The sequence below is a fragment of the Crocodylus porosus genome, unplaced genomic scaffold, assembly GCF_001723895.1.
Source record: "Crocodylus porosus isolate Cpor-Errol unplaced genomic scaffold, CroPor_comp1, whole genome shotgun sequence".
Taxonomy (NCBI): domain Eukaryota; kingdom Metazoa; phylum Chordata; order Crocodylia; family Crocodylidae; genus Crocodylus; species Crocodylus porosus.
Genome location: NW_017728937.1, coordinates 4,241,633 through 4,257,421, shown reverse-complemented (window position 1 = coordinate 4,257,421; position 15,789 = coordinate 4,241,633). Strand labels below are relative to the sequence as shown.

The window sequence follows — 15,789 nt, the reverse complement described above, 5'->3', positions numbered from 1 at the left end:
GCTCTCTTTTCATTTCAAAGACAAGGGTGCCTTTCCCATGGGAAGTTTCCATAACAAGCTATTCTGTTCTCTGTTAATACAGGGTCTTCATAAAGTCCTTGTGCACTTTTAAACTTTAATAACTTAGGTTGTAGGTATGATAGAAACAATCTGTAAACGGCATTTAAAAGCAAATTTATTATATTTTTAGGACAACTGGAGTATACAGTACTAGACTTCATAAGTAATACCTAATTTGTTCTTAGATAAGATGGATCTCCGTGCCACTACACTCTGAATGTACGACAGTTCCTAAATGACGTTTTCCCAGAGAAGTGTATAGGCAGAGGTGGACCAATTGCTTGGCCACCTCATTCACCTGACCTGTTGCTGTTGGACTTCTTTTTATGGGGACATCGTAAAAGTGTAGTTTACTTGTCAAAACCACTTTCTTTGGTGGAACTTAGGGCTAGTATCACCAATGCAATTAGTGCACTAACTCAAGAGCAACTGGGAAATATTTTCAAGGGGTTGGAAGATCAGATTGAGCACTGTATCAAGATGGATGGTGGCTATGGTGAAGTCTAGCATTGTGTACTCTAGCTGCCCTAAAACTTAAATAAATTTGCTTTTAAATGTTGTTTACAGATTTCTTCTATCATACCTACAACCTAAGTTATTAAAGTTTAAAAGTGCACAAGGACTTTATGAAGACCCTATATGACATTGTGATAACTCAAAACAACACAGGTTGCAGTTTGTTAGTGAAACATTAAGGCAAAGAGCTGCTATGATATAAGGCAGGGGTGCTCAACCCTGATTTGGCCCATGGACTATGGCATCTGACCCATGGGGCTCCCCACAGACAGGGAGATTTGGCAATTAATATTGCCACCCATCCCCAATGCCAAATTTTCAAGTTCCTCATGGCCAGATTGAGGCCAGGCCGTGCTCCCTCCCCTTTACAGCCAGATCAGGGCTGGGCCACGCCCCTTGACCCCTGCAGAGCTAGGCTGGGGCTGGGCCATGCCTCCTCCCCTCACACGACTGGATCAGGGCCAGGCCACCCCCAACACCCCTCCACATGCCCAGATCAGGCCCTGCCACACCTGCTCTGCACACTGGATCAGGCCCACTGGCCTGATCTGGTGCACAGGGCAAAAAAGTTGAATTCCATTGACAACGACTGCAAGGCAAGGCCTCATCACACTCCCTACACAGGAAATAGTTTTTGTGTGCTTTCCTAAACTCAGCATTCAAACCACCCTCAACATACCCACTGATAACATGAACCCTATGGATTCCAACAGAGGGAAAATCTGCACAACTTCTAAATCCACCATCTGAACTTCATGAGGACATTCAGTCCTCCTGTGCAGTAAGGTCTTAGCAGCTTGCATCTGAAAAAGCAATCCAATATTATTTTATGAGCGACTGTTACTGGGACAGAGGAAACACCCAGATGAAGAACTTGCACTACTTCAAAAAGCAGAACTGAGCGTTTACATTTCATTCCCTGTAATTTTGTACTGGTTATGTTTCATAACTGTAGGCTTTTCTGACATTCCAAAATCAAGGCTTCCCCATGTAAGAGTCCACAGAAATCCCAGGAAATGAGCAAAAATCCATTGCTAGACCTGAATGGGAGTGAGATCCAGACCCTGTAAATTTCCATGTCATCCAACTTAATCTTTCTTCACCTGGTCACTCTTTGCACTTTAGACCCAGCACTATTCCTATTGATTTAATTGAAAGCAGGAGGCAAGATCTTTAGCACTCAGACAATGCCTCCTCTGTACAGGAGAGTTGTGAACATGTATGGTTCGCTATAAGCAATTACTTTGTTTGTTGTTACAAGAGCGCTCTCTGCTTTTCAGCCAGAAAGCAACAAACCCTCAAAATTGATCCTTAGAAGGTAGTCACTTTTGACTCCCTTTGCCACTATCTGCCCAGGCACACAGACACACTGTAAGCCCATTAAGTAACTGTATATTGTTCATGTTGGAAGTTACTAAAACCGAGCTCAAAACTTGTTTAAGAAACCGAGTAAGAGCCGAGATTCCTGTTTTTCTACTTTGCCTTACACAAAATATTTGGTTGAGAATTAAGTGAGAATATGGTTTGACCTTTGCTGATGTTGCCAATGCAGTAATCTAATCAGAACCACACAGTCAACTACACAGCGGTTTCCCAGAACCACAGAGCATGAACATTAAAGCTCAAAGTCCCAAATCCCAAAGCCTAAACCAAAAGACCATTCTTTGCCAAAGAAACTACCAGTTCCTCAGAAAATATAGCCAAGAGGTGCTGGTTAACTGTGTACGCTGTACAGAGGAAACCATCCCTCACTTCAGATTGTCTGCGGAGCTCATGATAGATGGAAGTGCACAGATTTAACTTCCTTAGTTACAAACATTACACTTCCTTTCCTTTCATTTCAACAAGTGATCCTTTCCTCACATTATGCCACACGTGAGCATTCCTGGTCCATTTCAGTTACCAACACCATCCCAAAGACTGCACTTTATGCAGCTCAATTCCTTCTTCTCACTGTGCTTTTATTTACCCATGGAGACCTACATTTTCAGAAGTAGTGATTGCTGGTGTCCAAATTTAGACTTTTAAATAAAGCCCTGATTATCCAAGAGTGCAGAGCACACAACCACTAAAAATGAGGCCTCAAATATGGTGTTTCAAACTTCAGGCAGAAACATTTTCAGCGTGCTCTGGGATTTTTTTTTCCATCTGACTTAAGAAGCATCACAGAAATAAGTTCATTTAACCTGTCAGTGCAGCTTTAAATTAGATGGGTTTTTTATGCAGATTTGTAGATGTGAACTAAACCACACGCCAAAGCATTTACAAGGGCAAAATCCCAGGTGGGATAATAGCTTTTACGTACATACATACATATATATGCATATATACACATACACAAAACTCTGCAAAGTACGTGTATACTGTAAAAAAGAAGGTGTGTTCTTAATTCTCCTTGGCAAATCTGAGTTAACTTGATTTAAAACAACAATAAAAGCAAAGTAGATTAGGATTTAACTCAGGCTAGCAATTTGAATTTGAGCCTTTAAAGTAGCAGTCAGTGAAGTTTTCCAGTAGTGGGCTGAAATGATCCAGTTTGGGTCCAAGACAGGCCAATGTTAGGTCCCAATCACTGTCACCACCATTTCTCCCAATGACCTGGCTATAGTGCAGCAGAGGAAAGGGCTTGGCTGTCCAGCTACATCATGGCATAGCATGGTATGGGCCAAGGCCCTGCTACTGAATGCCACTGAAGACCCTGTCACCAAATACTGATGAAGCCTCAGCTCTGTGACTGGACCCAATGGTTCAGTGAGCTAGATACAGCCTGTGAGCCATAGGTTGCTGATCTCTGTTCTAAAGGTACTTGGCTAATGCAAGTTAAAGTGCAAATTACCTTGCCTTCATTGCCATGTCAACTCAAGTTAGCTAACAGAGGTGAGACAGCCCATCCGATGAACACCTTTTGCGGTGTCAGCATCTCTAAGTGCTAAAGAAATTTACCTAGTCCTTTTGGAATATGAAAAACTATCCTGTTAATACCAATTTGAGTTAGAGAACACGGTAGGGCTCCTGCACTTCTCCCTGCCAAAGCTACTGAGAAATAGAGAATAACTGAAAGAATAGTAAATTAGACAGGAAGACAATAAAAATCCAGTGCTAGTCTTCAGCCCCATTCATACTAAAATCTACATCAATTTGTAGTTCCAAGGAAAATATTATTCTATTTTCTCGCATATAACATGTCCCAGAATAGATTTTAAAACTTTATTAGTGAATGTTAAAAGCTGTGGTTAGCTACATGAGTTTGTGGGGATTAAAGAGGATATGGAACCCAGTGCATCGTGACTACAGGGAGCATAGTTGGAACGTGTTGGTGCAGTTGGTCATGCAGCCTATGTTAGCCCAGGGTAAATGGGGGAAAGAAAACAGCAACGCTGTTGAGAGGATACATGGCCTCACGTATTGTAATCACACCAGCTAAAGAGTGAAGCTTGCTGCCAACCCAGTGTACTGTATGGAAGCTGTGCACCCACCCCAAGCTCTGGGTCTAGCACCACGCACCGGGTCCACTCATGGCCTGACCCAACACACTGGCTTGATCCGATGTATGTGGCCATGTCATCCAGCCAGGATCCAGAATTTTTTTTTGGCAGGGGAAGCAGTGGCAGTTTTAATTGCCAGGGCTCCCATTGCTGCAGCAATTAAAGCTGCCAACACTCCTTTGCCACCAAATTTCCAAACTTGCAAAGACCCATATTTCTGGCATATAATGAGCACCCCAATTTCCACCAAATGGTTTGGGAAGGGGAAGGCGGGAGGAGGAGGTGGTGCCTTTTTTTTTTTTTTTTTTTGCAAGACTATATAGTAATCATGCATCCTTTTTTGTTTCTTCAACAAAACATTAAGATTCTTCATGCATTTTCACCACTGATTCCTCCATAATTAGGGCATCTATAAAAAACACTTTGAATCCGTGATGCTAGCATGAGGGAGTCTGTTCTGATACTTCTCACACTTCCCCCATCCACTTTTGTTCTGCACAGATGGTCCCAATCATGCTTGCTCTTAAAAAGCAGGCTCAAGTCTCCAATGTTTCTCAATAAAGGCTAGAAAAAATACCCTTCCTCATTCTGTTGAACAAGATTGCTCAAAAGGAAACAATTACATGGTTTCTTTTAGTATCTTTTTCATTAGGAGAGTCAAAAACACCCACAATCCAATACTCCCATATCTAGGAAAGTTGGAAGCTGAACAGATGTAGAAAACTGAATCTTTTTGTGGTTATTTTGCTGTGAACATATTTGATTGTGTCATTCATTGTTAGTTTGCCATCCCTTTCTTTGTCATAAATAAAGGGACTGTCAGACCCTGCTAGCTGGGATGGATGTTCAACAACTTCACCCACGTCTATTTCTTCTGTGGCACTGTGCCATCCCCTTGATCTGACTAGCGCATGGGAAGTGCAATGAGAATTAAAGGGCTTGGGGGATTTTTAAATGAACAAAATTCCCATTTCACCTTTTTAAACACACTTGGGGTGACAAAGGAATGTTAGAGATGTTAATGGAGCCTCAGTATTCCCAAGAGATGCGTATGGGAGTACTGAGATCAGAAAAATTGAAGCACAGCAGTTTAAAAGCTAGGCCCAAGTTTGGAGTAAGCTGTTGGCAGAACTAACAATTTCAACGTTCATCTGAAAAGCACAGATTCTTGGCTTCCAGTCCTGGCCCCCAACTACTAGACAAGACTCCCTGTCCTATGTTAATGAATATTAAGGCTGATGCCAACTGGAATTATATGTGAACAGAAAGAATAGATATTTTGGTCTCGACTTCCGGCTAGGAAGCAGCAGCAAAATGATAGCTCTTCCTCAGAATAGCCATTGCTGACATCATATACGGACCTAGTCACACATAAGCAAGTGTAACTTTCAATCTGAAAATCCATTTGGAATAATATTGGAAATGATGAGGACACACTGGGTCAGACCAAAGACCCACCTAGCCCAGGTTCCTGCTTCTTATAGAGGCAGAAAGTGAATGCTGAAGGGAAAAGTATTTCTGCAGGGCTTATCCTAGTTGATCTGTCCCCTGCCCCTCTTCCAGCATCCAGAGGCCTAGAACTTCTCATTTGTAGTTGTACCCTTCACTATGTTGTAAGACTCACCAATGGACCTATCCGGTATGAATTTATCCCATCCCTTTTGAACCTGGTTAAATTATCAGCTTCTACCATCTTGTGCTAATGAGTTCCATAAGTCAAGTATACATTTTGTGAAAAAGATCTTTATTTTTAAACCTGGTTTCTAATAATTTTGTTGTACATTCCCTAGTTCTTGTACTGTAAAAGATGGGAAATACTAAATCCCTATGTATTATCATCACAGCATTTTTTATTGCCTCCTGGGGTAACAAGGAATAATGGTCACAAACTGACAGAGAGCAGGTTTAGGTTAGATATCAGGAAAAAACTTCATGGTAAAGGTGGCCAAAATTTGGAGTGGGCTTCCAAGGGAGGTGGTGCTCTCCCCTACCTTGGGGGTCTTTAAGAGAAGGCTGGATAGGCATCTGGCTGACCCCAGCACTCTTTCCTGCCTAGGTAGGGAGTCAGACTCGATGATCTGTTGAGGTCCCTTCTGACCCTAGCATCTATGAATCTGTATATTAAATCTAATATTGAGCCAAAGTGTAACAGTAATTCATTTTTCGCATGTACATTGCACCTCATTGCAAAGAATTTATAAATCGTTTCACTTGGCATCCACAGATACCAGTGAAGCCACCATGTTTTAGCAGGACAAAATACGAGGGGGAGAGGAAAGCAGCGTAAAATATATTCATAAGACAAGACAGAGGGATCATTCCTACCCTTATAAGAAACAAATGAGAACTTTGTGGCCCACCCACCCACAGCACCCAGGTCCCCGGGGTTTTGGAAATCACACCCAAGCTATACCCTTTGCTTTACCATACCATAAGTGCAACTTTAGTTTTATGCTTCTGTCCTATCTTATCAATGATCTAGGAGCTGAGTAAATATTTTGGGGCTTGTGCTATGAATATCTGATGGTGTGTTAAAATAACTGGAACTTGCCTTGCTGTTCTTTATTTTAACTCCTATATTTTGGCATATTAGTGACACTCACATAGGCAGCTCTAAGATAGCGATTTAAATGGGTTTAGACAGCCAAGTCAGAAAGAAGATACACAATACTACAGGTCTAAACTAGACAAATAAAAATACTCCCCCTCCCACCCATACTTCTCTCTCAAGAAAACACTCTTACAGAAAAGCGCTAAGTGGGTCATTGTTAGCCAAATTTTCATAGGGGTTCCTAGATTATGCATGCACAAGGAAGTTAGCCTGGCATATGCAGTAACCATTTTTTCATGCACAAGAATCCAGGTAGGCATGATTTTTTTTTTTTTTAAAAATTGGGCACAAGTGCATAATTTTGAAAGGCAAAATTTCAATGACTTTTTTAAAAGATGATCTTATGCCATAACCAGTCTCTCCTCACTTGCCATTCCAAGACTATACTCAACTTTTAAAGGTAGAATTTGCAAGCCATTTTTTCCAAACTGAGCTACATCACCATTCCCCACTCTCCAACAGTATTACAAATTACAAGTTTTATTATCTTTTCCTCTCCGTACCTTGTCACTGCTTCTGTATTTGGTCCATTTCTTCAGCATTTTTAGCCATTTGCCCACTCGCTCTATCTCCTGCAGTTTGTGCTGGAAAAAAATCAGTTCAACCCAAACAATATTACAGAAGAAGGACTTTTCAGTCTCATTAAACTAAACCGTGTGATAACATCATCTCACATTCAGTTTCATACACACACCTTTTGTAGCAGTGACAGGAAATAATGAGAAGTGCTTGCAGGGGTAAACAGCCTCTTCCCAAACTAAGGAATGAAGTGCAGCAGAGGCCAGTGAAATGCCCAGGCTGGATACACAGACCCTCCTTGCAAAAGGAGCATTCCTTGACAGTCACAGATGTTACAGTGCACACCCAACCACAAGCTGCTCCACACTGCATCTACCAGATGGCAGACAGCTGCTAGAGAAGGTTTAGTCCCAGTTAGGGTTCTGATCTGGAAACTGGACAGTCATGTTACTGCAAAGCAAGCAGGTCCCTTGTGGTGGTAAGGAAGTAAACTTTACTAGTTGAGCTGACAAGAAGCCTGTTCACACCCTATCACTCACAATATAAGCATGTCACAAGGATTTTCACTCGGAGGTAAGTTCTAGATTGACCTCCCCCCAAACCGCAGTGCAGTTATGAAGTCTTAAACTCTGAGATCCTGAAACTAAAGGCTTAGTAAAAACTGAATCCATTTCTTTTTCTGAAATAATCTTGGGCTTCCTTGAATCTGCAGAGAAACCTCCCCTAACAGACTAGTTCTCTTCTGCTAAGACAGAGCCATCTAACCGTGGCTTGAATATCAAAAAGTGGGGGGGCTGTGATCTACTGGCAGCTGTACCAATGCACAAGGTTTAAGATTAATGTATCAACATCATGCCCTGCTCAGCTTCCTTAGTGTTCAAAAGACTAGTTCCACAACTCAGGGTAAAATCTGATTCTGACCTCCTCTCATTGCAGTTTTTATTCCATTAGTACTGAATGACTAGCTACATTTCAGGACTTGCAACCAGTGAACTTAGCTGGGGGCTCAATACTTACCACAGGACAGAAACCTAGTAGAGTACCTCAGCTCTCCATTTTCCCTGCTCCAAAGTGAGCTAACACCACTAGGAGTTTCCACCACTTCCCTAGCATGTGGTGGTTGGCTCGCCCCAGCATGCAACACTTTGAGAGCTGCCCCTCAGTGAGCAGATTTCCTGAGACGACTTTATGGTAAGGAGTTACTCCATTAACCTCACAGCCACAGTCAAGGTGAAGCTGGTTTTTATTTATTTGAAGAAAATTGTGCTCATGTGCCATGCCTAATGTCTTTACTTGTTGTTAAACAGCAGGCCCCATCACTTCCCTTTTCAGCACTGTGTTTTACAAGGTCTGATTTCAACAGGCAGTAAAACTCTTCCAGTTCTTACCTTCTCTTCCACCGCACTGCGGCTCGGCAGCTCTTGTTCACTGAAAGAGTAAGAATTTGTGATTGAATCTACAGGCAAAAAACGTTTGAAGCACTACACGGTGCATAGTGGAAACATGCATTGATCAAGTGTTGAAGCAAAAATTCACTGCTTTACAGAGATGGCCTGCCTGAAAGGGAAATTAATTGTTTGTTAAAAGTTTAGGGTCAGAAGTGGCTTTTTAGTAGAACACGTAAACAAATCTTCTACTACCCTATTTTCAACAGTAAATGCTGTTTCCAAGGGGAAACTCCCACTTTCAGGACATACCTGATGTTCTGTTAGGAAAACTGGAAACAAAAAGTATTTCACGTTGAGGTCAGCCTTGCTCCTAATCAAAACACTACAGTTTGATGCTACAGTTAACTGCATCTACTTGGAAGTGTTATGGTACCTTATTCATTCCCTCGTTGTCTCTGTGCTGGAATTCCTCATTTGTATTATACCTCCCTGATGTATTATCCTCCATGCTCTAAATGAGCCAAAGCAGTGAGTCATGGGGTGTCCCATGCCACATCACGGGAGTCCGGCTAGTGATCCCAGCCCACAGAAAGAAATTTGAGCAGGAGACATCTGAACTACAGCTCCCATGATGCACTGCAGAATTTGGGAAGATGCAGTCTGAATTTTTTAACTAAGCCAAAGTATCTCAATTTAGTTTAAACCAGAACACTTTCATATGGGAACACAAAAGGGATTAGCTTTGATCAAAACAGTCGCAAGAAGAAGACTCAAATTCCTGGACTTCCCATTCCATAATATATATTGACTTTGTTGAAATATGACACAAAAGTGAGCATCAAAACATGGGTGTTTTCTCCCCAGGAAAGGCATTCCAATTCTTGACCAGCTGAACTGCTTAGGACAGAAATAAGAGGCCCCAAAAGAGTTGCTTCCTCTGCTTCTACTTCCCCCTGCATGCCAAGGTGCAAGTGCATGATGCTCCAAGTCCCAGAAACACAAGATGCACATTCTTGTACTAAGGCAGTGCTCTGCTCTAGACTGTGAACAAAGCCAGATGAGTGCTGAGACAGGCAGTCTCTGACTCTAGCTTTGGCCAACAAGAAATAGCTTCTCTCTCAAATTCTTCTGAGAACATAATGGCTGCCGCCATGGATTTTCTAAACTGTTGGCCTACTGTCAGATTCTCCCACCTGACCATCTGAAATCTTTTCAAGGAAGACTGTGTTTATTCATAGCAATTTGGGAGAATCCTTGAATGGTGGAAAATTTCCACCTCAGAAAGCTTCCATGTGTTCAAACACAAGCAGACAACACATCCATTTCACTTTATACATGTGGGACTAATCAAACAGCCAGCAACAAAGGTGTTGAAGCCACTGTCAGGTCAACAACCTACATCAACACACCACCAAGGGCAGCTGGAAGAAGACGAGGGAGTAACTTACTGGAGAAATCCAAATCTGTCCGTGACCTTATACAGGGTGAAGTCAGCATCTTCCCATGGGTCAATCTGAGCTCCTTCCTGCCTTCCCTACAAAGCAAAAGATGACAAGAGTCACCCCTGAAATGATGCCAACAGTGCAAGTTCCTCAAAGCATGAATGCACTAGTTCTTAACACTTATAGGAAAGGTATGAAAGCAAGGACTCTGGTATAAAATACTGGCCTCAGCCAGCAGGTCTCCCTTTGTACCGGCTGGCCCATGTGCCTCAGCCATGAATGCATGCACATAATTAGGGCTATGACAAAGTGTAACCCATTCTCATCTGCAAGGGGATACAGCGCTGAAGAGCACAAGTCTTATTATCTGTTCGGTCTCCAAGCCCATTCAGTCTCTCTGCTGACACTGTCAGGTCTCCTAGTCACAGAACTGGTGGTCCAAGTGAAATGGTGACAGCCTCAAAACCTCAGAGGGAGAAGGTCTGAATAAAACATGGGGAAAAATGGAAACCCAGTACCAAGTGAGAAGGAAACTGATAATGAAAGTTCTTTGGTTTTGCCTTGTTCGGGTAGAGATAATAGAAACTATATCTGAATTGACCAAATAGAGTTGCCTCAGCCCATCTGCAAAACCTTCAACATGAGCTAATTATACACCCTCAAATGTTGCCTGTATTCTTCAGTTCTTTGGGCAGAAGCCAGAAAATGGTGGGTGGTGTAGTGTAATATTACTGGGTAATGTCTGAAAGAAGACATCCCCTTTTACTGTATCAGGCACTCCTGCTTCCCCCAGATGGGTAAGCTCTTAAGCAGCATTGTGGCTGGTTGACAGATTAGTACCTTTTCATACTTGGCGATGATCTCAGCTCTTTCCTGTGCTATTAAGGTGTCGATATCTTTCTTCATGTCAGAAGCTGTAAAAAGCAAAAAAGGAAAGGAAAAAGGAGATAATAAGCAAATGTGCACACAGGCTGGGGAATATTTTGGGACAGCGCTAATAGAAAAAAGCTTTGCTGAGAACTTCAACTTCCAGCCTCACCCAAAGCTAAAATTAGGCTGTGAATGAAAAGCTGCAGAAACAAAGTGCATTTAGCGCTTGCACACAGTGAGTACAGCTGCTAAATCTGTGGTCTTTCCATGGGCAAACAATTGGGTTTGAGCAAGTGGGAGTTTTGTCCCCAACGAGGACTGAAGGATTGGTTGCTGTGCATTTTTTCTTCACATGCCTACACTCAAAACCAAGTTTTTCCTGAGATAAATGAAGGTTAAAAGCCCCACAACATTATAACTGTTATATTGTACCAAAGTTTGGGCCAGCTGGATTCCTATAGGCTTGGCATTTACTCTGATAAAGGGAAAGGCCAAGTCCTGCCCTCGCACACAAAAATCACAGGAAGCTCTATGTGGGCATCTGAAAACAGTCATAGAAGAGGTAGGGGGGGAATCCTTCAGAAAACATTAGCTACTTCATTTCATGCATACTTTGAACACAGAGATCAGTCTAATGTAAGCAACAGAACTGCAAAGAAATTAAGGGCCCTGGATACCACAAGCACCTTGGCAGGTGGCACTTGCACCTTCCAATAAAGTGACTGAATAGATCAATCTATCAATACTGCTAGGACAGTGTTGTTCATCAGGCCACTGTCCTGGAACCCAGGCTATCTGCTTTGCTTTGCACCATATGCATGCAATCGCCTGAAGGCAACTTCCCATCTCCCAGCTGCTGGGCCAGTTTTAGAACCTCCACACAAAACCCTGGTTAAGAGAAATGGAACAGCCTTCCAGTCACACCACAGCATGTTTCCAAATGAGCATGGGAAGCTTCCCAGACACTGATAATCTACAATAAGCATTTGAACCACAGTCTGTATGGCAGTCTGCAGGAGATCCAACACAGTCACTGCAAGAATCATCTAGCATGCAAAGGAAGAACCTGGAGGGAATGAACTTGAAAGAAGAGCTGTAGTCTTCACTGAAGACAACAAAATTGAAAAGGGAGACATTAGTTATACTTCTCCTTATATTAATGCAGGACAGTTTCCTACAGCATATGATCCTGTTAGTTCTTCAGTCAGTATCATTTGAACTAAACTAGCTGATGCAACTAACACCAAGGCTAAGTATAGACAATCAAAAAGCCCGAGGCTGGAATTGATTCAGTCTTCACAGGTTAATCGAAACTGCGCAGATTGGACTGATAAACAAGTAAACAGACATTCACTTTTGATTCTGGAAATGCAGCCACATGCCTGAAGTGGCACAGGCCAGAAGCTGGTGGGAGGCAGGGGGCAGTGCAAGAGCATGCCTCCCTGCTCTGCTGGAACAGACAGCTTGGACCAAGCCCAGCTGGCCCACCCCAGGGGAGGAGGGGAAGCGGGGAATTGGAGGGGTGGTGCAAAGCATCCTGGGATACCAGGGGGCTGTGAGTTAACTTGAATCTGGAGGGGATTTGGGACAGAAGTTCAATAAAACATTTTAACCTAAATCAGTTAAGTCTGATGCTACATCCATCCTGGTTTAACTTAAACCGGCCATTTTGAAACTTCTGTGTTATAGATTTGAACTGATTTTGATCACTTATACTGGTTTATGTGTAATTTTACCTAAGACTGTAACAAAGATGCATCCTGTAGCAGAGAAGGTACCATAGTCCTCAGTTCCAATTCTGAGCTACTGAGTAGAGATGCAATGGCTGGAGATAGGTTGCCGCACACCTTATTATCCTGCTACCATTTGCCCTCACTGTATTTTAGTGGTGCAACAGACCAGAGCTTATAAGACAACAATTTATGAGCAAGAAGATGCCCTGTCTGCTGACCCTGGTTGAAATTCTGATTGAGTAACTGTACACACATTTCATAATTACTTGCAAGTAGAAAAACTTCAGCCCATCTCAGAATTAAGTTGTTCTGACATTAAGTTTTTTTGTTATTGTTTACTTCTTTACAATACTTCTTGATCTCATATCTAGACAATGCTAGCTGTGGATGCAGTTCAAGTTGAAAAGTAATGTCGCATCATCATGTATGGCTAGGTATTTCACAGTCAGTCTGACAAAACAGTATTTCAAAGCCAACATATGTAACCATAACTGTAATGAACTGTGTTATGTCAAGAGCAAGAATGCAAAGGAGGCTGAAAAAAGAAAAATTTATTTCATTAGTAGCTTAGTTTGGAAAAGAATTTTAAGTCTTAGGACCCTCTTACACGTTACATTTAGCACGTGTTAACTGAATTCACAATGTTAGTGCCTGAGCATTCTAGCAGTGAAGCGCATACTAAGTGACATCATAGCATACTAAAGTTAGGTCTCTTCCAGTGAGGAGCATCTCCAGATCATATTAATAACACACATTGAACTAATGTTGGACTGCTCCACACAGACAATACAATAAGGAGACTCTGGTGCAAATTGGAGGCTGGGGGCCTGACAAGCAGTTGTCTGTTAGGGCCCACCCCCACTGCGTCAGGGCCTGGAGCCAGTTCAAGGCTCCAGTACATTGCAGGGGTGGAAACAGGCTCCTCGGTGGTGCTGGCATCACTCCCAGGCCCTCTACCACACTGGAGCCTTGAATCTGCTGCACGGTAATACCAGGGGTAAGACAGGTAATTTTCAGTCTGAGTCCTGGGCTTGCATCAAAGTTGATTTGAAACTCCAGGGAGGTACGACAATCTATATTTGGATCATAGTAAGCATCAACATGCAACTGCTCAGAAAACCTGAAGTTGTCTTCATGCTTACTACAACCTAAATATAAAACACGCAAAACGTAATATGTAGCAAGGCCCTTACCAAACTTCTTAGAAAAGCTTATATAGAGGGGAAATATCTCTCTTCTCTGTGCTTTAAATAGATTCATCAGAAGCAAAAGAGAGACAAAAAGCTACTGAAGTCTTCAAAAGTTCTCTCTCACCAATCTGTACTTAATTCTAACATCACTCAGAGCTCTAATTAGAATATCTGAAATCTATTCAGTGTTCATTTTCACTACTAAACCTCTTTGCAAGCACACTACTACTGGCTTCAACTTGTACAGCTTAAAAGGAGTTCATTACGGGAAACTGGAAAGCCTTATTGGTACTGACTTTAAAAAGCATTTTGGAACACAGTTCAAAACTACTGGTTCACTAACAAAAAGCCACTCATGCTTTAAGCAAGCTAAAAAGTCACCTATGTTGTAATAGGTACAGACACATGCTCAGCTCTCTTCTAGCATACGCAGGGCTGCTATTATAGTTAATAAGAGCCAAACTGATAAGAGAAGACCAGGCCCAAAAGAACAATTTCCTTAAGCACAATATACTAACAAGGTAAAAGACATTTTTGAGCAGTACTAAAGCACTAAGGAAAGGAGATTATTGCTAAGGACAACAGGAAGCGCAAAAGTGAGACTGAGCAATAGTTTTATTTCTCTCTAAAATAGCTGTCCAGGAGTGATAGGAAAGCACCTTTTCTGGGCCAGAAATTGGGTTGAAAAGGGACATCTCTGCTTTATGTTTCCAATCCTACAAAGTGCAACACTGCCATTACTTTATCATTTCTGGAAGGCAAGTTTCTCAGGCCTTTTGGCACAGATCACGTGTAGTGAGTACCTCTGCTTGCCTGGCAGGGGAACACTGTGACCACCACGGCAGTTTTCTTGGTTGTGCCTGGGGATGACCGCTCTCCTGGCACAGGGGTAGTACTCACCAAGGTAACATACAGTTAACCTCCCACTTAGCTGTTGGAGTGTGGAGATCTTGGCTTTAAGCCCAATTTATGGAAATGGGAGACTCCTCCTTAGCTTGTGCCTGCAGCCATACGGCTGAGGGCAAGCGAAACTCAGGGGCATCTGAACCCCAAGCCTCCAGGCTTGGGCCTGCATGTAGGATGCCCGCCAAAGGATTCGAGAACATCTGAAGCCCCAGATGGGAGTGGAGGATGTTTGTCAGCAGTAGGGCCACTTATGGTTCTGGACTGACTCACAGATTTGGAATTGATTTGGCTGATTTGGTTTGGAACATGGGAAAAAAAAAATCAGGAAGGTAAGCAAATGACAACTCTGGATAAGAAGGATCCAGTCATCTACTGGAAGAAACGGCAAGGCTAAAATCTGATGTTGGATTTCTATTTTCACTCAGATCCTACAGAGTATAAAACCACTATTCCACTTTAAGTACGTGCAATGTACTGAGATAAAATCCTTAGATGCAGGGGTAGCAGTGGACATAGTCTTTCTGGATTCAGGAAGGCCTTCGACCCTCTCTCTCACCCCATTCTCATTAACAAACTGGGGGACTGTAGTGTCGACACCTACACAGTCAAATGGCTCCCTAACTGGCTGGAGGGCTGCACCCAGAGTGGTGGTGGATGGGTCAGTGGGGTCCCACAGGGCTCGGTCCTCAGGCCTGCACTGTTCAATATCTTCATCAGTGGCTTGGACGAGGGAGTAAAAAGCACCCTGTTCAAATTTGCTGATGACACTAAGATGCGGGGGGATGTGGGTATGCTAGAAGGGAGAAATAGGTTGCAATCGAACATGGACAGGTTACAGGGGTGGGCAGATGAGAACAGGATGGGATTCAACACTGACAAGTGCAAGGGTGCCGCACCTGGGGAGGAAGAACCAGCACCATACCTACAGGCTGGGGAACTCCCTTCTCATCAGTGCAGAGGCAGAAAAGGATCTTGGCACCGCACTTCACGAGGGATGTGGACTATGTAGAGAGGGTCCAGAGGAGGACCACTCGCATGATCAAGGGGCAGCAGGGCAGGCCCTGCGAGG

General features: G+C 42.9%; 1 protein-coding gene across 2 annotated transcripts in view; it reads right to left on the bottom strand.

The window, feature by feature from the left end:
- The window catches only part of LOC109318198 (USP6 N-terminal-like protein), a 164,396-nt gene that overhangs the window by 31,401 nt on the left and 117,206 nt on the right, over nucleotides 1-15,789 (bottom strand). For both annotated transcript variants that reach the window (XM_019547288.1, XM_019547289.1), the window contains exons 4-7: nucleotides 10,862-10,935; nucleotides 10,028-10,113; nucleotides 8,580-8,619; nucleotides 7,176-7,256 (exon numbers count right to left, since the gene is read on the bottom strand). In XM_019547288.1, the coding sequence (XP_019402833.1) occupies nucleotides 7,176-7,256; nucleotides 8,580-8,619; nucleotides 10,028-10,113; nucleotides 10,862-10,927 (273 nt within the window). In that variant the 5' untranslated portion in view covers nucleotides 10,928-10,935. The remainder of the gene's footprint in view (nucleotides 1-7,175; nucleotides 7,257-8,579; nucleotides 8,620-10,027; nucleotides 10,114-10,861; nucleotides 10,936-15,789) is intronic.